This window comes from Saccopteryx leptura, chromosome 1 (genome assembly GCF_036850995.1).
Source record: "Saccopteryx leptura isolate mSacLep1 chromosome 1, mSacLep1_pri_phased_curated, whole genome shotgun sequence".
NCBI lineage: Eukaryota > Metazoa > Chordata > Mammalia > Chiroptera > Emballonuridae > Saccopteryx > Saccopteryx leptura.
In genome coordinates, this window is record NC_089503.1 from 247,967,479 (window position 1) to 247,994,798 (window position 27,320).

The 27,320-nt window shown below is 52.8% G+C and overlaps 1 protein-coding gene across 9 annotated transcripts in view; it reads right to left on the minus strand.

Annotated features, from left to right (window-relative positions):
- Window positions 1-1,760: 1,760 nt before the first annotated feature.
- Window positions 1,761-27,320, minus strand: part of PTPRS (protein tyrosine phosphatase receptor type S) — a 103,764-nt gene continuing 78,204 nt past the window's right edge. The window contains exons 11-35 of one of the 9 annotated variants that reach the window (XM_066344799.1): window positions 26,149-26,454; window positions 24,793-24,986; window positions 24,609-24,635; window positions 22,086-22,203; window positions 19,360-19,968; window positions 19,200-19,274; window positions 18,841-18,938; window positions 18,047-18,300; window positions 17,391-17,484; window positions 17,071-17,286; window positions 16,428-16,585; window positions 15,937-15,948; window positions 15,553-15,665; window positions 12,960-13,057; window positions 12,762-12,885; window positions 12,039-12,214; window positions 11,841-11,960; window positions 8,564-8,718; window positions 8,186-8,471; window positions 7,821-7,999; window positions 6,947-7,073; window positions 6,740-6,865; window positions 3,890-4,044; window positions 3,594-3,729; window positions 1,761-2,953 (exon numbers count right to left, since the gene is read on the minus strand). In XM_066344799.1, the coding sequence (XP_066200896.1) occupies window positions 2,885-2,953; window positions 3,594-3,729; window positions 3,890-4,044; window positions 6,740-6,865; window positions 6,947-7,073; window positions 7,821-7,999; window positions 8,186-8,471; window positions 8,564-8,718; window positions 11,841-11,960; window positions 12,039-12,214; window positions 12,762-12,885; window positions 12,960-13,057; window positions 15,553-15,665; window positions 15,937-15,948; window positions 16,428-16,585; window positions 17,071-17,286; window positions 17,391-17,484; window positions 18,047-18,300; window positions 18,841-18,938; window positions 19,200-19,274; window positions 19,360-19,968; window positions 22,086-22,203; window positions 24,609-24,635; window positions 24,793-24,986; window positions 26,149-26,454 (4,025 nt within the window). In that variant the 3' untranslated portion in view covers window positions 1,761-2,884. The remainder of the gene's footprint in view (window positions 2,954-3,593; window positions 3,730-3,889; window positions 4,045-6,739; window positions 6,866-6,946; window positions 7,074-7,820; window positions 8,000-8,185; window positions 8,472-8,563; window positions 8,719-11,840; window positions 11,961-12,038; window positions 12,215-12,761; window positions 12,886-12,959; window positions 13,058-15,552; window positions 15,666-15,936; window positions 15,949-16,427; window positions 16,586-17,070; window positions 17,287-17,390; window positions 17,485-18,046; window positions 18,301-18,840; window positions 18,939-19,199; window positions 19,275-19,359; window positions 19,969-22,085; window positions 22,204-24,608; window positions 24,636-24,792; window positions 24,987-26,148; window positions 26,455-27,320) is intronic. The other 8 variants (XM_066344806.1, XM_066344802.1, XM_066344800.1 and 5 more) reach the window with 8 other exon arrangements.

Consider the following 27,320-nt stretch of genomic DNA (forward strand, 5'->3'; position numbering starts at 1 on the left):
TATTGTCAGTAGGATTGAGATTGCATGAAGTAAGCATAAAATAAGTGCTCAATAAATGGGAATGGATGTTATAGTATCCTGTGGCAGAGCCAAGGCAAATGGAGATATTTAATGTCTTGGTAATCTTGCCTGTAGGTTAAGACAAGTCCTTAGGGCTCTCTTCTTCCAGAAGCCCTCAGGTAAATTCTTGTCTGCTTTTACCTACAACCAACCATAGTCATGAGCATCGTAAGGGCTAAATCACTGAACTGAGCATCATACATGTTCCCTTTTCTTGAAGATCCTCTTCATCCAGTTTCCAGTAAGGAGGGCAAGGTAGGTCCTAGACACTTAAGCCTCATGGCCTTGGGAAACCAAAGGGGCTTTTACCATGGGGCTTTGAGGATTAAGTGTGAGTTCTCTGGGCAGAGGACTCATCTTAGGTGATTCAGCTAGGACCAAGCTTAGGTTAGAGTCTGACTTTTCTGTCCATTTTGTCCCACAACTGACACTAGGAAGATCCCTCTCCCTTATTGAATTCAGAAGTTAGGAGCTAAGTGTTTTTGTTAATACAAAAGAAACTACAAAATGCCCCATTAACTTCCACTTTCATATTTATTTTTATTTTTTGTTAGAATTTATTCTATTATTTTCTAGTTATTTGAATTGAAAGCTTGGTTCATATTGTTTTCTGATCGTGTTCATGACTGTTTTCCTCTGGGTACCCCTTTGAAAACTGCAATCCACAGATTTCATTACACAATATACTTATTTATAGTCTTTCTTTAAACCCATGCCTTATTTAAAAATGTTTTTTAAAATTTCTCACTTTAGGCCTTTTTGTGGAGGCAGACTTTACCGCAGAATCTACTCCACGGTGCCAAGATCTGGTTATTTTATCTAATATTTGTTTTTTTGAATTTGTAAAGCTGTCCACTGCTGGTTTTTCTAAATGTTGACTTTTTTAAAATAAATGGTCCATGTGTTTGAGAGATTGGGGGCTGGGGAATATAGGGTTTGATCAGCCTATTTGACTAAGTTTATTAATAGTGTTAGCTACATCTTCTATATATGTACGGACTACTTGATCTAATGGTTTCTAAAAGGAGTAATTCTGTCCTTTCCTAAGCTGGGCCCCTGTCCTCACTAAAACCATCTCTCCTTGTCCCTGGGGCCTCTGTGTGACCATAGGGTGAAGGATCTTTCATCCCATCTCTGAGTCAAGGTATAGACAGAATGGCCCACCCTCCATCCCCCAGGGTCTGACTCTGGCTTGGAGCATGGGTCCACTGATAATAGTGCTCCTAACTCAATGCTTCCTTCTCTGGACTCAGCTCTCTCACCAGCCCTTCCAGAAAAGGTGGCATGGCTATAGTTAGGACTGACCAGAGTATGATTCCCTGCTCCATTTCAAACCTGTGTATATGATTTTGGGTTAGTGCCTGCCTTTCTCTGAGCCTCAGTTTCCTCATCTGTAAATTGGGTTGATGATGCCCATCTTAGACATCTGGCTCCTGGTAGATGCTCAGTGGTGGTCACATTATAATCAACAAGAATAACTATTATCAATGAGGCAGACCCTGTAAGACCAGAACTTAGGTTCTAGCTTTAAGTCTTAGTACAGCCCCTTTAGACACTGTAATCTTGGACCAGCAACACCACCTCTCTGGGCTCCACTCCTCATTGGTCACACGATGGCATGAGAATACAGCTTTCCAGGCCCTGGTCAGCACCTAGGACAAGATGAGACAGACAGAGGCACGACAAAGATGCCACCAACGGCCGGGTTCACACGATCTTCCTTTAATACAAAGTTGATATATCTACATACACAGAGGTGGGAAAACCACCCAGCTGCTTCCATTTGAATAAACAGGGTCATGAGCAATGGCAGATCTGCTCTTGTACAAAGAGAAAAACTCACTTGCTCGGGGATGGGGGATACCGTCCTTTCTGCTTTTGCCCCAGAACTGCCCCCGAGTCCCAGGGGAAAGCTCCCTGAACGGGGCAATACACAGCCTCTCTGTCCCTGAAGAGGCGGAATCTCCTGTTTTCTTCATTCTTCCTCCTCAGGGGCAAGTGATGGGGGCTCGGGCTGCAGGCAAGGCTGGCTGCGGTCATCTCCTGGGGCGGTGCCCACGCCACCCTGCCCACCTTCAGAACTATTCTTGATATGTCTGAGAATTTAATCATTAAAAAAAAAAGGTAAAAAAGAAACCAGGAGCAAAAGGACATCCTATTTCTTGAGTGAGGCACGGCTTCTGATGGCAGGAAAAAAGCCAGCCACAGGGATAGCTGTCGTGGCGTGCACTTGCGGACACAGCCAGCACACAAGAACATCTTCTATGGTGAAAAAATAGACTGTGAAGATAACAGGAATAAGCAACATTTTTCTTTTTAAATTCGCTTACTGGCAAGTTACTTTTTTTTCTGTTTGTTTCTTCTTTAAAAAAATGGGAAAAAAATACGCTATTTAAAAAAAAGGAAATGTCACTGGATACAGTCACATGGAGTTTGAAAAGAAAGCTGAATTCTGCCCCCTCCCCAGCCCAGTGCCCCAGGATGCAGGCCTGGAAGGCTCCCTGGGGGGTGAGGGGCCCCGTTCCCGGCCCCTGCCCTCCTCTGGTTCTGGGGAGAACCCCCATTTATTCACCATCCCCCCACCCCGGAACTGCTCGTTTTGGAATCCAAGGAAACGAGGAATGTGGAAGTATTAGAAGGCGACGGCCTGTGCCAGGGAGGCTGCTGGGGCCGCGGGGGGGGGGGGGGGGGGGGGGGGCTCGAGGGGCTGCGTTGTTCCCAGAGACCGTGCAGAAATGCTGCCACCGGGGTGAGGCGTCCCGGGCCTGCCCAACCTGGGCAGGAGCATCAGGAGCCGGTGCAGTTGGGCCGGACGACCATGGCTTTAGGTTGCATAGTGGTCAAAGCTTCCCAGATACTCCAGAGCTGCCTGGTAACAGAACTGGTACTCATCCTGTGGAGGCGGGGGTGGGGGGGGACAGGAGCTGTCAGTGACTCCTGCTCTGACGCCTCTGAGGGCTCCCTGTGGCCCACAGGAGCAGCCATCTCCTTAGCCTGGTGTGTGTCCCTTGCACGGGCTAACTCTGCAGACTGAAAGTCCTCTCCTCTCTGCCTACAGGTCACACACATCTTATAAGACTCGGCTGCTCAGCTGTCCCCTCCACCTGCCACCTGCCCCTCTAGGCTAGGAACCTGTAACTCCAGCTTTGTCTCTGTAGAGATGGGAGTTTCAGTACATTGTTTTTAAAATGCCCAATGAAGAATGCTATTGCAGGAAGACCCTCCCCACTCTGGGCCTCACTTTCCCCATCTGGGGAGAGGTTGGACTTTACAGTCTGTGGCCTGTTCTAGGGCCCTGGCTGAGCCATGAACTTTGAGACTAGAATGGAACCCTCTCCATCCATTCCGAAGGGCACATCTTGGCTCTGGACTTCAGCCTACTCTCATGTCAAGAGTTAACTAATCCCCTTTTAGTCTAAAGCAGGAAGCGATGAAGACCACCCATTCACAACAAGCCCACCTCACAGAGGAGGGGACTGTGGTTCAGGCGACAGAGCTGTGAGGCCAGGCCACCTCTGCCCCTCACTCCTCACCTCCGTCTGCACCATGGCTGGCCTCTGGGTCCGCAGCATCTTCACCGTCTGGAAGATGTCCACCACTCCTTCGTACCGCATCCGCTCCAGCACGATGCTGAGCGTGATGAAGACACCGGTCCTGCCCACGCCGGCACTGGGGGAGGAGGTGGCAGTTCAGGGCCAGGGGCTCTGGAGCCCCCACTTCTCTAGGCATGAAAATAGCCCAGACTGGACTGCCTGAGGCTGATGGCTCTTCTCCTTAGGCCTCAGTCTCCCTAGACAGAAAATGGGCTGGGGCCTGGGGAGCAGCTCACCTGCAGTGGACAGAGATGGGGCCGTCCTGGCCGAACTGCTCCTTAGTCTTGTGCACTTGGCCGATAAAGTCAATGAAGCCCTCCCCTGACTTTGGCACACCCTGTTCCGGCCAGTCCGTGAACTGGAACTGCCGGACAGTCCGGGACTGGCCGTCCTGGAAAGAAGAACCCAGTCTTGCTATTGAGGTCAGTGGTAGTCATTCATGGTTGTTTTCTGGCCCTGCCAACCTCCACTCTGATCCTCCAGCCCAGCTAATAGCACCCTCCATCCCTCCTCATCCACCCTGATGACTCACTGTCCTTCACCTCTAATGGTACCATCTTCCCCTGAGATGCTCCGGTCTCACTGCCAACACCACTGTACCCCTCCCATCTTCTGTTGTCTCGCTCCAAAGACACCACCTTACATGGCCACTGTCCACCCCCCATCCCGCCCAACAGCTCCTCTCTCCCTATCTCCAATCCCATCCACCACAACCACAGTGCCAGCCAACACGACCATTCTCTGCCATCCTCCATCCTGTACCACCCACCTCCCTGTCCTCAGTCACCCTGCACCATCTCCAGGCACCACTGGAACCATCATCTTCCGTCCTTCACAACCCAGCAGCTCCATCTTCTACCAGCGCCAACCAACATCAGCACCTGTGCTCTTCGCCACCCAACCGCGCCATCTCCCCCCACCCACTGCTCTCACCCTCCGTCTGTCACTCAGCGGACCACCTGAAACGGTCATCTCCCCCCTCCCTCCTCCCCCTCTAACTTATCTTCTGCTGCCATGTCGTCTGACACCCCCCTCCACCACCCACCATCGATAGAGCAGTGCCTCCCTCCTCCGTAGTTTCGCTTTCTATGGTTTCAGTTACCCGCTGTCAACCATGATCTGAAATCTGAATTATTTCTGGAATTTTCCATTTAATAAGCTCTTGGTGTGGCATTCTGAGCAGTGTGATGCACTCTCACGCTGTTCTGCTGGTACGGGAGTCCTCCCTTGGTCCAGTGTCCACTGTGGATGCTCCCTGCCTATTAGTCACTTAGTAGCCATCTTGGTCTTCAGATCAACTGGTGCACGTGTTCAAGTTGCCCTTATTTTACTTCATATTGGCCCCAAAGCTACTCATATAACTTGTTACAGTATACTCTTATAACTGTTCTACTTTATTGTTGTTAGTGTCTTATTGTGCCTAATTTATAAATTTATAAAAAAAAATTATAATAGGTATATATGTCTAGGAGAAGACGGTCCATACAGGGTTCAGCACTATCCACCATGTCAGGTATCCTCTGTGGGTCTTGGAACACCCCCCCCCCCAAAGCTAAGTGGAGGACAACTATACTCATCACCCTGTATCACCACAGAGTACCCCTAGCACTATGCCCTCCTATCATATCATCCACCATTGCCAGCTCCCAACCTCTGACCACCCCGTGTCACCTTCCACCGACGGTCTCCATTTCCACCAACCACTCCTCCCCCTCGCCAGTCCTGCCTCCCACTACCCAGCAGTGCCGCCTGGACCCTCGCTCTGCCACTCCCACTCCTCACGGCCCAGCGGCACCACCTCCCCTATCCATCTCCACTGTCCAAGGAGTGTTATCTTCCTCTGATGTTCTCTACCCTCCTTCCCCATCATCTGCTTTTCCCCAATCACATTCTCTACAGCAAAATGGTGACATCCAATGCCATCTCACCCTAAAAATCTTGATCCTCCACCACTTGCCAGACCCTTTCTCCAAGCCTGCCTTCCTCTATCTACAGCAATGCCATCTCACCCTAAAAATCTTGATCCTCCACCACTTGCCAGACCCTTTCTCCAAGCCTGCCTTCCTCTATCTACAGCACTGTCAACCACCAGTGAATGTTTACCATTCTCTACATTCAGAAGTCATTTTCCATTGATTTTCTTCACCACCCCCTACTGGCTCTTCTCCAATCTCCTCTTCTTCCGTCCATTGCTGATAACACATCACCCTCGCTGGCCTGTAGCGCCACGTTCCATGGGCATTACCCATCTTTTGTCCACACATTTCCATTCTCAATCCTCTCCCATTCAGCGCCATCCTTATTCACACCCACTTCCACCATCCAACAGTACACTCTCCCACCAATTCTCCAATCCCACAGCCCCGTCTTATACCACCCAACAGTGTGACCAACGATGATGATCATTGGCTTTGCCAGCCACTGGCAACATCCTGACTGCGTCTTCCCAACCCCAATCATCCTACCTCTGCATTCTCCAATCCCCTCTTCTACCACTCACTTTGATCCTCTGTAACCCAACAGGGCCACCGTCCTGTGTTAGTCTTTATCCATTGCCATCTGATAGCTACTGTTCTCCCACCATCCAATACCACTGTCCTCCACTGAGTCCTTATCAAACACCTCTGCTCTGCTTCTCATCTCTCCCTACTGCCCTGGTGCCAAGTCCCACCACCTCACTCTCATTGTTCACCACCCCTTTCCGTTCCACAGCTCCAGTTTCCGCCACCAGCAGCATCAAGCCATCACATCTCCCCCCAGCCTTCTGCCTCCTCACACTACCCAGGCTGCTGCTTCCGGGGCACACCGCTCACTCCCTTTCACATGATCCCCGTGGGCTGTGTTCCCTAAGAGTGGGGTTACACATGCTCCAGTGGGGACACTATAGGACAGCACAGGGACACAGTCCTCTCTTTTACCCACTTGGTGGCAGGAGAGATCGGTCAACTCACTCTTTTTCCTCCCAACCCGTATGCTCATTCCTACCCCCTGGGTCTTTGCTTCTGCCCCCAACTAGAGAAGCGCTCTCCAGATCACCAGGGAAACAGAGCCAGCCTGGGCTCTTGCCAACCTGTCCCCACACTTACCCGGGCGTCTGTGACCTTGAATTCTCGCAGGATGTACTGTGGCATGTTGTATTCCGCCATTGGGTCCACCACAAAATACTGGTAGCGGGCGGAGCGCTCAGCTGGCCAGTACTGGTGACATTTTTCCTATTGAGGGGATGATGTCTGTGGTCAGCCCTGTCCAAGTCCCTGCTTGCCTGGGCCCTGCCCTCCATGACCCCCACCTACCCGGCCCATCTCCCGCAGCTTGGTGAGCATCACCACAATGGTCGAGTTGTTCTCCCACAGCATACGCCAGAAGTCCTCCGTGGTTTCTGCCAGCGGTCCCTGTGTTGCGATGTAGGCCTTCTGCTGCCTGTGGGGTGGGGCTGTGAGGGCAGGGCTCGGGGAGGCCTGGGCCTGGCTTGATGCTGCCTAACTGGTCAGGAGCAAAGCAGGACTCCACACCTGCCGCGTGCCAGCCTTCCTTGGAACGGGTGGCCAGTGGACCATCTCCCTGTCTTATTCAGCTTTCCCAATGACCCCACTTTGCACATGGGAAATCCTCAGGATTTGTTCCAGCTCGCTACACTGTCCGCTGACCTCACTGCTTTGCCTCCCTTAAGTGCCAATAAACTAGTTTCGGCTGTTGGCACAGACCAAGTTCTCGCTCACACCAGGGCCTCTGCACAGGCAGTACCTTCTGCCTAGACACCTGCCTCGGCCAGTTTTTCAGCATCAGCAGCACTGACATTGAAGGCTGGATCACACTCTGTGACCAGGCACTGATCTGGGGAAAGCCCTGGCCTCTGCCCACTACATGCCACCCCCCAAACACACACTCAGATCATCACAATCAAAATCCCTAAGCATTGCTAAATTTCCCCTGGGTGGCAGAATTGCTCAGATCGAGGACCACCAATATATATATTTAAAAAACAAATCGTGTTATAGACAGCAGCCACTAGTTATATACATGCTGGCAGACTCCCTCTGCCTCAACGGAGACTGCACGGGGCTGGCAGTATCTGTGCAGCTTGGCTCCCAAGTAAGAATGGAGGCCCCTTGGGGACAAGGCTGGAACCCTTCTGGTGCCCCACTATTGCAGGCAAAGGGGAGGTACCTGTAGCCATCAATAAAGCTGGCATTGATGTAGTCGGAGCCTTCAACGCCCCGGATGGGCTGTAGGCAGACCCGCGTACTCTCATATGGCATGATGTTTACCAGGCGGTTCTTGAACTTGTTACAAGGCAGATTGGCACTGATGAACCGGGATGTGTGGGCTTTGGAGTTGGCTAGCCGCTGTGGGGACAAGGAGGCGGGGGCTGCCATCAACACAGCCGCCAGCCAGAGCACTGATGGTGGAACGGAAAGCAGGGGAACACAACCCCCAAACTCTGGTCCCCACCGTTAGGGGTAACTTCAGTCTACAGTTCCTCAGTCCCCTCTCTCATCCCACCCACAGCAGGCCTCCAGCTCCTTTCCCACCTTGAACTCGAGTTCCATGCCAGTGACATGCTCGCCGGGCTCCACCTGCGCCAGCTTCTGAATGTAGGTGTAGAGGCTGCGGGCAGGCACCTCTGTGTTGCCGCAGCCCACGGCCTCCAGCAGGGCCTCATGGATGAAGCTGTACTGGTCCTCAGTCTGCACCATGTAGTTGCGCTGGGACCGCATGAGTGTCACGTGGCCATACACATCCACCGTCTTCTCAGGCTTGATCCGCTCCAGCATGGCATCAATGACAATGAAGCAGCCAGTGCGGCCCACGCCAGCACTATGGGGAGAGGTGTGGCGATCAGGGGCCCCTTAGGAGAGGGGGACAAGGCAGGGCATGCAGAACAGGGCAAAGGACAGGGATAGGAATACCTGCAGTGGACCACAATGGGGCCAGCATCTGGGGGATTGCAGGTCTTGACTCTCCGTAGGAAAGCGAGGAAGGGTGTCGGGTACTCAGGCACCCCGTGGTCCGGCCACGCTGTGAACTGGAACTGGCGGACCTCACGTTTCTCGCTGGAGCCATTCTGGGAGCCACAGAGACACTGCCTGTCATGCAGCCAACCACCCACAGGCAGAGGACACCCAACACACACCTCCCGACCACTGTACCCAAGTGTCCCCTAGACACAGAGGAGTCTCCAAAATGAAAGTTTTATGCCTGCCTCACACAATGCAGCCAACATTGTGCCCCAACTTTCTCCCCAAACCTGCTCCCTCCATCTCAGCTGATGGTGGTTCCATCCTTCCAGGTGCTCTGACCAGAACTTAAGTCACCCTCGACTCAACCCCCTTCCTACATCCAACACAACAGTAACACTGTCAACTGCCTTCAGAGTCTGTCCCAAACCTGCCCCCTTCTTGCTCTCCTCATGGTGGTCACCATGGTCCACCCCATCATCGCCCTGGGACCATGTGAGTGTGCCCTGGTACCCCCAGTGTGCTGGTATCACTCCCACAGCCTGTTCCCCTCACAGCAGCCAGCATCTGTGAGCATGAGCCAGATCCCCCACTTCCTTTGCCTACAACCCTTGAAGGCTCCCACTTCCCTTGGGGGAAAAGTCCAACTCCTCCCTGAGGGCCACTAGGCCCTGCACAACTTGCCCCATCAACTCCTTGACCTTGATTCCTCCCTCTCTCCTCATTGTTCCCTCAGCCCTAGCCACATAGCCTTCTCATTGTTCTGCCAACATGTTCCGCCAACATGCCAGGAAAAGTCCAACTCCTCCCTGAGGGCCACTAGGCCCTGCACAACTTGCCCCATCAACTCCTTGACCTTGATTCCTCCCTCTCTCCTCATTGTTCCCTCAGCCCTAGCCACATAGCCTTCTCATTGTTCCGCCAACATGCCAGGCACAGTCTTGCCCCCGGGCCTTTGCACAGGCTGTGTCCGCTGCCTGGAATGCTATTTCTACATACCTCCTCATGAGTGGAATTGACCTTCCTCAATTCCTCCAGGTCCCCCAGTACACATTCTACTCTTTTCCTCTGCTTTATTTTAATCCTACATGTATGATTTGTCATTTTTGGACCTTGGTCTCAGAGGGGTTTTTGTAAACTTGATCCTCTCCCAAAGGCAAGGGAAGTAAAAGAAAAAAACAATGAACGGACTGTATCCAATCGAAAGGCTTCTGCACTGCAAAAACCAATGAAACGAAAGGCAACCAACCAAATAGGAGAAGACATTTGTAAGTGATACATCCAATAAAGGATTAATATCCAAAATATATAAAGAACTAAAAAAAAAAAAAACTGATTAAAATATGGGCAGAGGACCTGAACAATTTTCCAAAGACATACAAATGGCCAATAGCTATACGAAAGATGCTCAGCTTCACTATTAGGAAAATGCAAATCAAAACCACAATGATACACCACCTCACTCCTGTCAGATTGGCTAATATCAATGAGACAAGTGTTGGAGAGGCTGTGGAGAAAAGGGAACCCTCATTCACTGCTGGTGGGAATGCAGACTAGTACAGCCACTGGAAAATAGCATGGAAACTCCTAAAAATTTTAAGAATAAAGCTGCCATATGACCCAGCAATCCCTCTTTTGGGTATCTAGTCAAAATACTTGACAACTCTTACACATAAAGATATATATGCCCATATGTTCCTGGCAACATTATTCACGGTGGCCAAGACATGAAATCGACCTAAGTGTCCTTTTAAGGATCAATGGATAAAGAAGATGTAGTACTTATACAATGAAATATTCAGCCATAAAAAAGTTGAAATTTGCGACAACCTGGATGAATCTTGAGAATATTATGCTAAGTGAAATGATTTAGACAGAAAAGAACAAGAACATACGGAACAACAAATGAACAAACTCATTGATACAGGCAACAGAGTGGTGGTTACAGAGGGGAAAGGGAGAGGGAGAGGACAGTGAGGATAAAGGGGGTCAAATATACATTGACGGAAGGAGACCAGACTTTGGGTGGTGAGCACACAGTGGAGTACAGAGATGTCACATTATAAAGATATATAGCCTGACCAGGCGGTGGCGCAGTGGATAAGAGCGTCGGACTGGGATGCAGAGGACCCAGGTTCGAGACCCCGAGGTCACCAGCTTGAGCACAGGCTCCTCTGGTTTGAGCAAAAGCTCACCAGCTTGGACCCAAGGTCACTGGCTCGAGCAAGGGGTTACTTGGTCTGCTGAAGGCCCCCGGTCAAGGCACATATGAGAAAGCAATCAATGAACTAAGGTGTTGCAACAAAAAACTAATGATTAATGCTTCTCATCTCCCCGTTCCTGTCTGTTGGCCCTATCTATCCCTCTCTCTCTCTCTCTGTAAAAAAAAAAAAAAAAAAAAAAAGATATACAATTGAAACTTACTTAATGTTATCAACCAATGCCATCCTAATACATTTAATTTAAAAAGACTTGTTATTTTCATGTTTTTTGTCTGTGTCTTGTCCACTAGACTAAGCCCCACAGGTGAGGATATTTGTCTGTCTTGGTCCCACCTGTTTCCCAGTGCCCAGGTGAGGACCTGACACACAGTGTGTGCTTAATAAGTATGAATGAACTAAGAATTCTTACTCCCTCCTCCTGTCCACCTGCTCAGTCTTCTGGCACTCGGGCCAGGTATGTGCTCATGTTGAGAGGGGACCTGACTGGAGTCAGGGGAGCATTGTGGTGCTAGTAGCCCCTCCTCTTCCCATCACGACAATAAAGAAAGTTCCCTTGATTGCAAACTGCCACAACTGAGAACCACTGATATAGAAGACAGATGGAACCATAATATGTATCTCGAGACTACCTTTGCCCCAGCCTCGACTTCCCAAGGCCAGCAAGGTCTCTGTGTGTTCCAACCAAGACTTAAGGCTCGTTACGGGCAGGGGTTAGACTCTGCCAGAACTCTGTCAGAGGTCTCGGGCAGGTAAGGCCAGAGAATAAGGGGTCAGGTAACACCTGGGACATAACTGATGGCAAGAGGGTAACAGATTTATTGCTAGGTGGGTTCTGTTGGTTTTGTCCTCCTGCGGTGACCAGAGACAAGAGGCATGAGAATGTGGTCAGCCTGGGTCAATATGCTTGGTTATCTCTGATAGGAAGTTCCCAGGGCAGAAGCTGGGGCCCAGTCTTCCTCCTGCGCCCAGCATCCCTCCCATGGCCTCTAGCTCCGGCTGGGGCCTACCTTGTGCAGGGAGAACGTCCGCACACAGAATGTGGCCAGCTCGATGGTGTCCAGCAGCGTTACCTGGATGAAGCCGTAGGTCTCCGTGCCCCTGTTGGGCCAGTACTGATCACATTTGATCTGTGCCAAGCAAGAGACCAGAGGTGAGGGTGTGCCGGCCTGGCTGGGGGCTCCGGGGCGGTGGGACTCAGGGCTCACCCGTGATTTCTCCTCTAGCCGTGTCATCATGACAATGGTAGCTGAGCGCTGCTCCCACACCATTCGCCAGAAGTCACCAAAGGTCTCGGGCAGCGGCCCCTGCGTGGCGATGTATGCGTTCTGCCGCCTGTAGCCGTCCACATAGTTGGCATTGATGTAATCACTGCCCACGATGCCTACGACCACGGTGAGAAGCCAGAGATCAGTGGGGGTGCCCTGTCCTTCTAGGCTGGCTCCATGTGGTCCACCTGGAAGCCCTCCTGGGGTGCCCTAACCTGCCCTCAAGGAAATGGTGAGGCATGGACTTCAGACTTCTCCACCTCAGCACTACTACCATTTGGGGCCGTCCAGTGCCCTGGCCTCTACCCTCTCAATATCACTAGCAACCTCCTCCTCCAACTTGTGATCATGAAAATGTCCCTAGACACTGCCAAACGTCCCTTGGCAGTAGAATTGCCCCAACTGAGAATCAGTGATGTAAAGTGACAGATGGAAACAGGTCATGGGTAAGAATCACTGGTTAAATACGAATCAGAAAATTCCCAGAGACCTCTGGCTAGTGTTGGAGCAGGCCTGAGACCAGAATCAGGCTTCAGTTTCCCTATCCGTGCCTGAACCTGTCCATGCTGGCCCTGCCCCGTGGCCAACAGGAGGAGGCGTGGAGTCCACGCGCTATTCTGGGGAGCGAAAAAGGGCAGGATGGCACCAAGGCCCTCACGTTACCTTCGATTGGCTGGAGGATGACGCGGGAGTGGTCGTAGGCGATGACATTGGCGTAGCGGTTCTTGGGTTTGTTCACTTCCAGGTTGGAATGCTCCCACGTGAACTGCTGGCCCGGATCAATGGACTGTGGGAGAAGGTGGGAACTGTCAGGGTGGGCACTAGAGGGCCCAGGATGGTGGGAGGCGGGGTCCAGCTCACCTCGTACTCCTGTGAGAGCTTGAGGCTGTCATTAGCCTTGAGGCGTTCTGTGTGTTCTGCCATGTCTGAGATGGGGATTGGCGGGTGGCTGAGCATGCCTGCGGGGAGAGCAGACATAAATGGTGTGGAGTGGTCACCAGGGGGCCAGCCCAGAGGCTGGGGGTGGGGGTGCTCTACAGAGTGAGTCTACAATGGATGAGCTGCGGTTAGAGGGCATGGTGGGGGTAGGGACCCCAGGCCTGAGGGTCTGAAGTGGAGCATCAGAGGCTGAAGTTCCTGGCAGAGCCCCACACCTCTGCTCAGACTGTCCTCCCACTCCATCTCAGCTCAGGGAGCACTGCCCCAGAGGACTTGAAGCTCCTAGTGCCTCGTGGCAGGAAGCAGGCGAGCGACACAGAAATGACGAAGCAGATGGCAGCTACCTGGGCCTCCAGAAACACTGTTCCCTGGGGTGGGAGACGAATACTCCTTTCTGCCCCCTTGGGATCAGAGGGCCTGAAGTTCTCTGCCAGGTAGAGCTGAGGGACTGCAGGGGAGACATGGTGTGTCCCCTTCCAGCCCAGGGCAGGCGTGCTGAGCCCCTGACTCTGAGGGCTGGTTTCTCATCTAATACATGAAGTGGATGACCCTGGTCTTCAGAGCGCCTGAGGTAGTGGGGTGGGTCTGGTTCCTTCCCGAGCTGGCACTACACATGCACTCACACGGAGCTACGAGCCGCCACAGAAGCAGTGGTGTTGAACAGTGCCAGGTCAGCAGGTAAACAACTTGTTCTGACTGGTGCTCTGGGAGCCCACCTCCACGGGGGTTGAGACATGTGCCTGTGGCTCTCCTTGTCTGTTACATGGGGGGGCTCCTGTTCTTATGTATGTATGTGTGTCTCAGCTACATGCCTGCTGCCACCCCCCCCCACACACACACAGTCACAACCAGCACCCTAAGGGCACAATGGACCAGACCTCCCCCAGAAGCCAGTGCAGGACAAGTGGGCAGAGAGAGGTGGCGGGATGGAGAAACCGAAGATGGAAACAAACGAGGGGCGGTGGGGGGTACGGGAGCCGAGAACAGAAAGACACAGAAACTAACTTTCAAAGTGAAACCCCGGCTCCCTGAGGGGGCTGCTGAGGCCTGAATCTGCAGAAACAGCAAACAATAAAGAAATGAAAACACGCTGGGGGCTTGCCTCCCCCACCCCTTGGTGGGTGCACGCACAACAGCCTGCCGACAGACGCCAAGGGCGGAGCAACTTCAACAATGAGGGCCGCAGGCTGCGGGCCTGACCCAGGGCCTGGAGGGGCTGCTGTGTTTCCCTCTGCCTGGGCTTCAGCCATAATGTGGGGAAGACCCCAAAATTTTAGGTTCTTCTGTCAATGTGTCACCCCAAACCAACCTGGCCTTGGGCCCCCTGTTGGGGTCACGAGGGGGTATTTTGGAGAAGAATGCAGAATGGGAGGGAGAAACTTGGGGGCAGAGGAAGGACATGTGGGCCCATGCCATGAACTTTAAGGAGGACAGCAGCCACCAGTTAAGCTCATGTGTTTAAAATCCTCATTTGGGCCTGGCCTGTGGTGGCGCAGTGGATAAAACATCAACCTGGAACACTGAGGTCACTGGTTCAAACCCTGGGCTTATCTGGTCAAGGCACATATGGGAGTTGGTGCTTCCTCCTCCTTCCTCCCTTCTCTCTCTTTCTCTCTCCTCTCTAAAAATGAATAAAATCTTTAAAAAAAATCCTCATATGAATGGAAACATAAGACAGAAACTCTTTTCTGACCGGAGACAGAAAAAAGAAAGGTGTACATTAGAGGCGCCACATGAGACCTTTCATGACCTTTTATGGAGAGCTAGAGCCATCAGTTAAATACAAATGTTTAAAATCTCCATTTGGTTGAAAACATTAATATGAACCAGTTCAGACATAGGAGTGGAGACCAGAATGCAGGTAGAGGGACAGATGTGACCATGCTATGAGATCATAAGAACAGCAGCAGCAGTTACATAAAAAACTCCTGATCTAGTTAGAAGCAACTGGCATGAGCCCATTAAGAGGGAGGAGCTGAGGGAATGCGTGGATGATCAAGGACAAGACCCTGATTCAGTTTCCCCCCAGGCTCTGCAGGTGATTTAAGCTGCACCCCATTACTCTACAGGGGATTGTTAGAGGCAGGAGTGGAAGCATCTGTGGCCATGGAGGGGAGAGAAGCGGGCATGTGGGAGGTGTAATGTCTGTGCCTGGCTAAGGACACATCCCAGAGGACTGTGAGAAAAGGCCAGTCTTAAGACTAGAGGTGTGAACAGAACAGAATTGTAGCTCTTTCTGCCGGAAGAAATGGGGGGGGGGGGGTTGGTTTTTAGATGCCCTTTAAGCTCCCCACAAAAGTCAGCAACCACCAATTAAACGCAGCTTTTCAAAAGCCTCATCTGGTTTTAAGCAGAACCAATCCATGAGAGCTCCAAGCCTGGATGGATCCATGTGGAATTTGGGAATCCGAAATTTAACTGCACAAGCATGGTTTGCTGGGAAGATGAGGGTCTCCAGGAGGCCACTTCCTCTTCCCTATCAGTGTTGTCCTTGGCACCTGGGGTAAGCACATACCTGGTGTCTGGAAGTTAATGCGTCTCATTTCCACGGGGTCCTTGGGGTGGTGGGGGGCAAAGTCAGCATTGTTCAGTAGGCATTTGGTGCGGGGCTCTGAGTCCTTGCGTTTACTTTGTGGAAGGAAGAAGAATAATCAGTGAGTGCCAACATGTGCCCAAAATGTGTATGCACGTGTGAACACACTCCAGGCACCATGAACGTGTGACCCAGCCAGTGGGAAAGGAATCATGTGTAGGCATGACTGGACTTCCCAGGACCACGCATGCACACATGTGCACCCGCTAGAGCGGCCAGGCACCCCCACCCCCAGGGCTCAGCACCACCCGTTCTCCCTCCTCAGCCTCCTGTCTGAGGCCTCTAGAGGGCACGGCCAGTTCTTACCTGTCAGGTTTGCTGCTCCCAAAAGCAGACACAGGAAAGGAGGGAAAAGAGACAGGTGAGGGTGTGCTGGCCATAAAGTACCTGTTCTGTGACGGTGGGTGGCCTCAACCTCTCTAAGCCTAGGGCTAATCCTTTCTGCTGAGTCCACCACCCTCCCTGTCTAAGCTGGGCTATGTCCCATGTGGCCACTACAACCACCATCTTCATTAAACTGGACAGAGATAGCCTCTACCCCCAATCTTCTTAGTGAGTGGAGCGTGGGGCTTAACAAAAGTCAAATCACTGGCCCGGTGTGGACCCCAGCCCTACTTCTTCCCAGGCTGCGTGTCTCTGATCAAGTGGCTTAACCTCTCAGCCTCAGTTTCCCTATCTATACCATAGAGGGTTTCTATAATGATCTTCTGAGATGACTTTTCCCTAGACCTTTCCAGAACACCCTCCTTTTCCAGGAAACCGTCCCTTCTGTCAAGCAGGGAGTGTAGGGGACTCACTTCTTGTAGAGCAAGATGGCAATCACGATGCAGATGATGAAGACCACAGCCAGCACAGGCCCGATCACCCAGATGAGCCCCTCCTCGCCGTCCACAATAGGCTGAGGGTCTGGGTTATCTAGCTGGAAGGGGTCTGAGAAGGGGCTGGCTGCAAATGTCTGCACAGACAGGGTAGAGAGAACCTCCATCAGTCTCTATCCTCCTCGCAGTGGCCAGATGGGTCCTCCACAGTCACAAATCTATGTCTCTCCTACTCTAAAACCTCTTATGGCTCCCTGGAATGGAATACTGACACTGGTGGTAGCCTGCACGGCTGGGCCCTTGCCAAGCTGGCGTTCTCCTGCTTCCCTCTCTGCTTCAGCCACTCTGAAATCCTTTCTGCACCTCTTGTATTTTCAGACCTTTGCACATGCAAATCCTGGGGTGTCTTTTTGTGACACCAGTCAAAACCCCCGTTTCCCAAGTTCCTTCCTCTAAAACGCCTTCCTCTTGGGCTTCCCCTAACTTCAAGTCCTTCTCTCTTGCCAGGAAGCTGGGAAGATCTATGTCTGCCTGAGGTCAGGGCCCTAGGCTGAGGTCACTTTGGGGCCTGCCTCACTCAGACAGTGTGGCTGGATGTAGGCAAACATCACTGGGGACTTACGGGCTCGCTCTTCTGCAGCACAGCGAGCACAAAGAGAACATATCGGTGGCCAGGTTCCAGGCCTCTGTTGTCAAAGCCCCCATACTGCTTCTGGTCCCCGGGCTGGAAGGTAGATGGCAACATGGAGAAGCGAGCTGCGATGTAGGGCCGGGGCACCTCGAGCTGGCGCGAGTGCCGCAGGCTGCGCCTCTGCAGCCGGGAGATGTCCTGGATAAGCTATGGAAACAGAAGCGTGTGCTTCTCAGAGCCCAGCTGGGATCAACTGGGCTCACGACAGCTGGGACACGTCTGTCTGTTGCAGTTTAGGCCCTAGCCCTCACCTCCTCCAGGTCCATGTCCTCTGGGCTGCCCAGTGGGGTCAGGAACTGTCCACCACGAGACTTGCGCAGTGGCACCATCACAATGAAGTAGTTCCTTTCATGAGACAAAGAGTCAGACGGAGGCTGTGTACAAGCAGGACCAGAGATGCTGTCTGGGGGTGAGTGGGGAGCCTCCCTTTCTGAATCTTCACTTCTGCTTACAATGGGTCTATTCCCCTAATGCCCCAGCCATAGTTAAACCTCCAGGCCTTCGATTACACTGTGCCTTCTGCCTAGAAAGCCTAACCCATACAACTATATTTCTTGAATTCCTTACACACCCTTTAAAACCTCAGCTTCCATGCCCACACATTTTTTGCAGCCCTTAATGCTTCTCTGCCTCTTACTGCCACACCAAGGGGCCGACAGCCTGTTTAGCTGTCTCCCCACCAATCTGGGAACCCAAAATGAGAAGGTCAGCCACACAGATATGTCATTTACTATTCCCAGGAGACGCACTGGACCTTCAGGGGAACCACTTAAGATGGGGCTGACATAACCCCCATTTTATAGACAACTGAGGAAAATGAGGCACAGACAGGTCAAGTGGCTGTCCTGCCACACAGCTGGCTAATGGGAGTGTGAGGAATCCTGGAGGTTGGGGGTGTCAAGCGTACTGGACTGGCACGGGGCTCTGGCCGTCAGGTAGATACACCATGATGAAGCCATCGGCGTTGGGCTTGGGGGCCACACTGGGCTTGCCGCTGAGCAGATTGAAGGCAGTCCAGGCAGTGACTGTCTGCTGGAGGCCGCCTAGGCTGCTGCCGCGGTTGGTCAGCACGAAGTTGTAGAAGGTGTTGGGCTTGAGATGCGTGATGAGCTTTTTGGTGGTGCGGCCATCCACGTCCAGTGTGAGCCCATTGTATTGGATCTGTGGGCCAGAGCTGGCTCAGTGGAGTTCTGGGCTGACCCCCAACTTGGAGATCCAATCCTGACTGAGCCTTAATCCTAAAACTCGGCCCTGGCCCTGGACAGAGCCTCAACCCCAGGTGAGCGCCAATTTTGAACCCTAATCCCAAGCTGAATCCCATCTCTGACTGAGACCCAATCCCCACTGAGCCCAAACCATAAAATTGAGCCCTAAATCCTGACAGAGCTTCAGTCCCAACTGAGTCCCTACATTAACTGAGCCCTAATCCCAGAATGAGCCTGATCCCAGGTTACATCTTGAGCCCAGACTAAGCCTCAATCCTAGCTGAACCCTTAGCCCAAGACAAGGCCCAGCTGCAAGACCCCATCCTGACTGACTCCTAATCCCCAACTGAGACTGAACCCAGAATGAGCCTTAATCCCCAATCCCACACAGCCCTGAGTCCAAATGAACCCTTCCACCAAGACTCCAGACTGAGCCACACCCCCCCGCCAAGCCACTAAACCTGACCCAGCCCACCCGCCTGCCAGGTGGCCACACCTTGTAGGGTGTCGGTGAGTTGTAGTTGTCCGGGAACTCCCAGCTGAGCAGGACTGATGTCTTCATGATCATCTTCACCTTAAAGTTCTTGGGCGAGACTGCCAGGCAGCAGCCAAGCAGGAGAGAGCAGAAGAGAAGCCACGTGAGTGCCAGGATGGGCCGGGCAGGCAGATGGGGTGGGGTGGGGCGGCCCAGGCATTCCCTGTAGTCCACTGTGCCCATGGCCTTCCTGCCTGGCCCTGGCCCGGCCCTGCCTGGCCCTGTCCCAAGACCCTGCTGGGGAAGACGGCGCGGCTGCAGAGAGAAGGCAGAGGAGGAGGGAAAGTGGGGGATGGTGGTGCCACCTAGGCACGTCCCACCTTTGCCAACGCCAGAGCCTCGGGGTCCAGACTCGCCTCGAGCATCCACGAGGAAGCAGAAAAGTGACCACTTACCTGGGCAGGGGAGAGGGAGGGGGCTGGGGTGGGGGTGGGCACAAGGCCCAGTCCGGCTCTGGTGCGGGGGTCGCCGCGCGCCTACCTTGGTCCCGCAGGAACGTCCGGTAGCGGACGGGGGGGCTGTAGGGGCCAGGGCCCCGGCGCGTGTGGGCCCGCACTTGGAGGTCATAGGCCGTGTCGGGCTTGAGGCCCTGCAGTGTGAGCACGTTCTCAGCCCCCGGCTCGGCTGCTGCCAGCAGCTCAGTCTCTCGGGCTGGGCCCAGGGCACCAGCCTCCCGGACTGCCACTGTGTACTTGACAATGGCCCCGTTGCGCTCAGCGGGCACTGGTGGCAGCCAGCGCAGCAAGACAGTGCCAGCAGAGGCGTTGCCAGCTGCCTCAAGGATCTGCGGGTGGCCACGGGGTGTGTCCTCTGGGATGCTCAGGACCTCCACTGCCTCCTCGCCCAGGCCGCCTCGGCTCCGGGCTGCCAGCCGGAACACATACGTGGCCCCCTTGTGCACGCCTGATGCTGTGTAGTGGTCCTCAGTGGGCAGGAACTCCAGAGTGGCCAGGGGTGATGAGTCCTCACGGCCGAATTGCAGGCGGTAGCCCAGTACCTGGTCCTCGGTGGTACTTGCTGGGGGCTCCCAGTGTGCCAGCAGGCTGCCCTCGGGGGTCTGCTGCACCGACAGAGTGGGGCGGCCCAGCACTGTGGGGACAGGGCCAGTGTCAGTCACCACCTGGGAGCATGGGTAGGGTTGTAGTTCTTTTTTTTAAAGATTTTTATTTATTGACTCTTTTACAGAGAACAGGGGGAAGAACAAGAAGTATGAGTTGCTTCACTTTAATTGTTCATAGATGGCTTGTTGCATGTGCCTTGACCAGGAAGCCCAGGGTTCGAACCTGCGACCTCAGCAATCCAGGTCAACACCTGTCCACTATGCTACCACAGGCCAGACAAGGGCTGTACTTATTTTTGTATTTTTCTGAAGCTGGAAACGGGGAGAGACAGTCAGACAGACTCCCACATGCGCCCGACCGGGATCCACCCGGCACACCCACCAGGGGCTACGCTCTGCCCACCAGGGGGCGATGCTCTGCCCCTCCGGGGCGTCGCTCTGCCGCCACCAGAGCCACTCTAGCGCCTGGGGCAGAGGCCAAGGAGCCATCCCCAGCGCCCGGGCCATCTTTGCTCCAATGGAGCCTTGGCTGTGGGAGGGGAAGAGAGAGACAGAGAGGAAGGAGGGGGGGGTGGAGAAGCAAATGGGCGCTTCTCCTATGTGCCCTGGCTGGGAATCGAACCCGGGTCCCCCGCACGCCAGGCCAACGCTCTACCGCTGAGTCAACCGGCCAGGGCCGAGGGCTGTACTTTTTTAAAGTGGGTCTCAGAGAGGCCTACTGAGAAACAAAGACTTGAAGGAGGGAAGGGAGGGAGCCACAAGGAAGTATAGGAGGAACCGTGTGCCAGGCAGAGGGAACAGCTAGTGTGAAAAACCCTGAGGTAGGACTGTGCTGGGTGAGTGTAAGGAACAGCCAGCAAGGAGGCCAGGGGCTCAAAAAACCCAGTAAAGGAAAAAACCCCAACGTTATATAGCAGGCCTCATCTATTTATTTCCTCCTTAGGTCAGTAAATCATACATTTCTTGCCATGTTTACTGCTCCTCACTGGCACCTGATTAACATCTGTGGGACACAGGAGTGTTCACATCCTGCCCACACCCTACAGTTCTCGCAGTTTTAGTAGTGAGTGTGCCAAGAGGTTTTGGGTCAGGTAAAAAAAGTGGGAAAGTTGGGCTCCAAACTTCTCCTCTGCAGGACTTACCAAGACCTTTACTGGACTATGAACAACCACAGTGTATGCAGTGGGTTCAGCTTAGCAAGCATGGCTCTAATGCAATGTTCCTGAGAGAAAAGGGGGAGACCAAGGGAGACTCCTTGGAAAAGGTGACATGGGCACTAGGCACTGGAGGAGATACAGACTAACGAGGCTCAGGAAACAGCAAGGGCAAGGCTGGCAGCAGTGTGGAGATGGGCTGTGTTTAGCCTGAATGTCATGCTGTGTGGTCACAGGTATCGCACTGAGGGTGGCAGAGAGAGGAGTGAGTGCGGGAAGTGAGGCAGAGGCCTTGCTATGGTTTCTCAAACACACTAAGCTTGTTTCCCTTTTCAGGCCTTTGCCTGGACTGTGCCCTCTGCTTGGAACATCCTTCCCTTACATTTTCACAGCTGTCTCTTTTTCCTCACTCAGCTCATTTGTGGGTGGGGAAAAAACAGAACCTTGGGGCTGATGGGAGAAGCCAGAAGGGACAACTGAGGCAGGACTGCCAGAAGAGGTTTCCTGTTATAGCTGAGAAAGGCACACCACCTCAAAATGACGACCCACCCAGGGTGATCAGAGCCACGATGGGGGAATGACTAGAGTGCTGGGTGGGCCCAGAGGGGACATCAAACCAAGACAGTGGGATGGGGTGGGGTGGGGAAGGCTTCCCCGGCGAGGTAGAGACAAAGCAAACACCTAAAGGATGGAGAGGCGACCGCCAGCCCAGTTGAGGCAGAGGGAGCAGCCAGGGAAAGCCACAAGACCTTGGGGGTTAGAGTCAGCCATTAACCATTTGCATCTGGCTGGAGCCAAGTGACAAAGGAAGAGAGTGATGAAGATAAGATGGGTTTGGAACTTGTTGGGCCCCAAATGCCACTTGAGCAGCCCCCACCCCCTTTGCTCTGGCTGTTCCCCTTGCCCAGTACACCCTCTACCCACATGGGCTCAAGAACTCTTTGGGAACCCTCTGGGGGCAAAGGAACCATTAGGGGAGGGGCGCCTCATACCTGCTCCTTTGGTCACTACCACCTTGGGTTTGCTGCGAGCGCCATCGCCTTTCATAGTATAGGCAGCTACAGTGATGGAGTAGGTGGTCTCAGGCTGCAGGTTGGTGATGACCATCTCCTGCAGGCAGGGGTGAGGTCAGCAATGCAACCAGGGCTGAGATCAGCCCTGTCCATCCTCCTTCCAGGGCTAGGCTCAAACAAGGTAAATGTGGGGCCTGGTCCATGGGCAGAGACGTGCACCCAACCTCATGCACAGACCCCAACAGGTATTAGGTTCATGCTGAGATGGGCACACGCAGCCTGATGGAACAAGGAAACTAACTGCCTCTGTCCCAGTAATCTGGCTCCCATCCCCTCACCAGATTGTGTCCTCCTTGTAACAGCCACCAGGGGGTGCCTGTGAGCACCTGAGTCAGTTCCTACCTCTCCTCTGCCCAAAGCCCTCCAGGGCTTCCACCTTCCTGGAACAAAAGCTCAAGTCTTTCCCGAAGCCTTTATAACAGGGGTCCCCAAACTTTTTTCACAGGGGGCCAGTTCACTGTGCCTCAGACCGTTGGAGGGCCAGACTATAAAAAAAACTATGAACAAACCCCTATGCACACTGCACATATCTTATTTTAAAGTAAAAAGACAAAACTGAAATAAATACAATATTTAAAATAAAGAACAAGTAAATTTAAATCAACAAACTGACCAGTATTTCAATGGGAACTATGCTCCTCTCACTGACCACCAATGAAAGAGGTGCCCCTTCCAGAAGTGCGGTGGGGGCCGGATAAATGGCCTCAGGGGGCCGCATGCGGCCCGCAGTTTGGGGACCCCTGCTTTATAACGTCCTACAATGCCTGCCAGTTCCCCTCCCTGCTCTCACCTCCTCCTCCTCTTCCCCTCACTAGGCTCCAGCTATAAGGACCTCGTTACTGTTCCTCCAACAGGCCAGGCATGGTCCTGCCAATTGGTGTGCTTGAATTTCTATACCAATTCACGAGAGCCAACAGTTAAATTTTCATAAGTTTTGTGAGCCAGTTATTAAACATAGCCATTACTGAAAAGCAAATTATATAAATGTACAATAAATAAAAAAATTTAAAAAGGTATTAAAAACTCAACCCTCTATTCTTAATGATCCTAATATGTTTATCACTTTCTGTGATGTCAAGATCATTCTGCCTCTTGTACCTTGTGGTAGAAAACTACACAATGATGAGCTATTGCACATCTAGCCAGTAGCTTGAAACTGACATGGTGGGAGTATTTATACCACCGGCAAATGCTACATATTAGGGCTACCCTCATCCACCCATCTGGAGAGCTGACATTTATACACCACTGTCTACACCCTGCCTCCACCAGTGCTGTACCTAGACATTTATTTGCGTTTTTTTCCCCATGAATGTCCCTCTCCCACACTGGACTGTGACTCCAGGGAGGGCAGGGTCAGAACTCTGTCTTGGTCACTGTCATTTCTGTAGCATGTTACACAGTGTTTAGCCTACACTAGGTGTTCAGTAAATGACTGCTTATTCTACAAATGCCAGAGCACCCTGCACACACACCCACATACACCATCACACGTGTGCCCATGTTCACACATGCACACCGCAAACACAGCCCAGCATGCCTGGGAGCTGTGGGGTGTCCCCAGGTCTAGAGCATGAGGGGGACAAGGATGCATGAACAGAGGGTCTCCTGTCCCTGAGCCTCACATTTAGTCCCTCCCAGGGTCTTGGTGGGTGGAATGGATTGAAACTTCCCTATGTGACAGGGTAGGGCCAGTGTCAATTTAACATCAGACCTGGGGCTCTCAGAAGAGCCTCTGGCCCTCTTATGAAAGGGTGAAAGATAGTCCAAAGAGGCAGTGACTTGACCAAAGTCACACAGCAATCCCAATGCCGGTTTAGGGCCTCCAGAGAAAGCTTGGAAGGATGCAAACGGTGGTGCTGCAGGCCTCTTTTCCTTCCCTAGGCCCGCTAACCTTGCTCCTCACTCAGTGGCCAGAATGAAGCAGATGCTTTGGCCACAGAAATTTCTAGCTCAAGGCAGGTGATAAAAGGGTCTGGCTGGGTTGGAAAGCAACCTGGTTCTGGTCTGGGTCTGACACGGGAGGCAGTGGGGTGGATGAGTGGGTTGGCACTATAGGAAAGGCACTCCAGTTCTCAGGAACAGCTTGAGCAAAGGTTTAGTAGTGAAGACCGCAAATGGTGTGTGTGTGTGTGTGTGTGAGAGAGAGAGAGAGAGAGAGAGAGATAGAGAGAGAGAGAGAGAGACTGGGAGTCTAGGGACCAAGTTACATTATCCAAGTAAGAATAACAGATGACCTCTGGAGTCCCCTAGCAGGTGCCCCTGGGGCTGCTGGGTCCATTTTCCAGAGGTCAGGACTGGAAGTGCTTGCTTTAAGAGGTAATGTGTATCCAGGACCCAGGGGAGGAGACCCTTTGACAAGGGGCGTGCAGGAGGGGATCACAGCACAGCAAGACACTGCCCGAGGAAAGAGCACGCCAGTGGCCAAAGAGTACTACTTACATATTCAGCCGTGTCATCCGTCTCCCACTGAGTGTGGGAGGAGGCCGCAGGGAAGAGAGCAGGAGATGAGCAGGGTGGCCAGAGAGAGAGAAGCAGCAAGAACGCAAGAGGAGCACTGGTCGGGCACATCCCCGCCCACCTGGAACTTCACCCCCCTAGGACCCGCCCCCGGAGCCCCGCCCACCTGGGCATCGGCCAGCATGACGTCCTTGATGCGCGGTGGCCCCTGGGCCTCAGCACCCTCCATGCGCACGTAGTGGACCTGGTAGCCGCGGATCTGGCCGTGCTGCCGGCCTGGCGCGGGTGAGCGCCATAGCACACGGATGGCCGTGGAGTTGAGCGCCTCCGCTTCCACCTTCCGCGGTGGCGCACTGGGCACTGGCGGGGGAGGGGGAGCGGGAAGCGGAGGGGAGGGTGGGGGCGCTGTTACCAGGGGATCCGGCCCTGCCCCGGGCAGCTGCCCGATGCCAGGGTGCCAAGTGGCGGCTGGCTGACTGGGTGCTCTAAGCGCACAGCACCAGCAAGGGAGGGCACGCCTCCATCACGCCTCCCGCCAGCCCAGGGAGAGGGCCCTGATGGTGTGGTGTGCTCCATCAAACAACAGATGGGGCAACTGAGCAGCCCCAGAGCCTGTGGCTCTGTGATAGTGCCATCCACAACCTGTTCTAAGAACTTAAGCCATACAGTTGATTCCATGACCACAGGGTTAGAAAGAGGCAACACAAGGGTCTGAACCCAGGCAGTCCAGCTGCATGCTCCTATGCAGTGAGCCCACTTGGTCTGGAGATCTTTCTGTCAGTCCTCAGATTAGAACCCTCTCCGACCACCTCCACCCATTAAGAGCCTCTTTTCTTCCCCATGCTCAGGATACAATATGGGGCTGCCAACTGAATCTTCCAGGCCAATGGCTCAGAAAGCAAATCAGGTTCAAAGGGGCTGTTTTATTGGGAAAGCTACTTGCTTCATTTCACCCCAGATGTTCAGCTTCAATCATGTCAGCACCCATCTCACTTGGCAGCTTAAAACTTTCTACCTCCCAACTGTCCACAGCAGAAATATTGACACCCCAGAAACTGACCAATGGTACAAATCAGTTTCTGTCTCCCAAAGAGCTGATGATTAAGTTTATCAGCACACAGTCTACCTACTTTTAGGTAGAATGGTTCAAACCCAGGAAGCTGGAGATCCTAGTCTAAAAGCTAGGTTTCTGGAGTCAGGGACCATAATTTTTTTGCAAATGATACTCATGCTTCTTACACTTTGTTTCCATGGTTTTCAACATTGCACCAAAATACTGGGATGCCCATTCAACTTTCCGGGCACAAGGCTCAGGGAACAAATGGTGCCCATTGGTCTAGATTAGAAAATTCCAAGACAAGAAACCCAGAATTTCCTGGGAACAGTGCTTGCTTCATGTCTCCCTTTCATGACAGTGGCTTCTACCTTTTGGCCACCAGCCAGCCCAGTTTTCCAGAGAGAAGACTCCAAGGCAGGGTGGACTGGGGCCTGCGGGGGATCCTCAGGCCAGGGCAATGCTTACCGTCCTCGTCGGTGCGGATGACCACGGGCGAGCTCTCAGGCCCTGGTCCCACCTCTGTGTGAGCGACAGTCGTGATGCGGTACTCGGTCCACTTGTCCAGTGCCTCCAGCAGGATCTGAGTGGTGGTCGGGGGGATGCCGTTCACCTCCTTGGGTTGTGGGTCCTCCGAGCCCAGCGGTCGGTAGCGGACGCTATAGCTCACCAGGGCCCCGTTGTGCGTTTCCGGTGGCGGCGGGTGCCAACTTACCAAAATGGCCGTGGAGCGTGTGCTGACACACTTAACATCTTGAGGGGGGGCAGACGGTTCTATTGGAGGGGGGAGAACGTAGGGGTGGGGAAGGGAGGCAGGATGGGCAGGGAGGGGGTGGGGAAACAAAAGATGGGAAAGAGAAAATAAAAAAGAAGATGATAACAAACAAAACAAGACCAAAGCAAAAAGAAGTCGAACCCAAAAGAAACGGGTGTCAACCAAAAGTGAGATGGGAGGGTAGGGGTTGGAGTGGGGGCTGGGAGGGCTGGCCAAGAACACTGCACCCACTTATGTGGCTACACCTACCTGACACATAGTAGGTCTTAGGTAGTGGGCAGCCACAGTCCCTGTGGAGGACATGTGTGTACAAAGAATTGTGACGAGAGGAGCAGCAATAATAGCTCCATTTATTGGGCATGTACTATGTGCCAACATGGTGCCAAGGGCTTCACTGAATAACAGCAAAAGGATGTATTTATTGAACCCATACGACATGCAAGTACCATGACAAGTGCTTCATAAAATAGTAAATGTGCTTATTTATTGAACATCTACTCTGTGCTACACATTGTGCTGGAGGAAGAGCAATAAAAGCTCCATCCATATACTGGGTACCTACTATGTGCCAGCTACCATGCCAAGTGAAAAAGCAATAAAGCCTCATTTATTAGATAACTACTATGTGTCAGACACAGTACCTAGGGCTTCATAGAATAACAGTAAATTACAGTGTGTTCGTCAAGTCATGGTGTACTTTTGACCGGTCACAGGAAAGCAACAAAAGACGATAGAAATGTGAAATCTGCACCAAATAAAAGGAAAACTCTCCCAGTTTCATACCTATTCAGTGCAGTTCGATGTGGGCTCACGCACAGATTTTTTAGGGCTCCTTAGGTAGCTATCCCGTATAGCCTCTACAGAC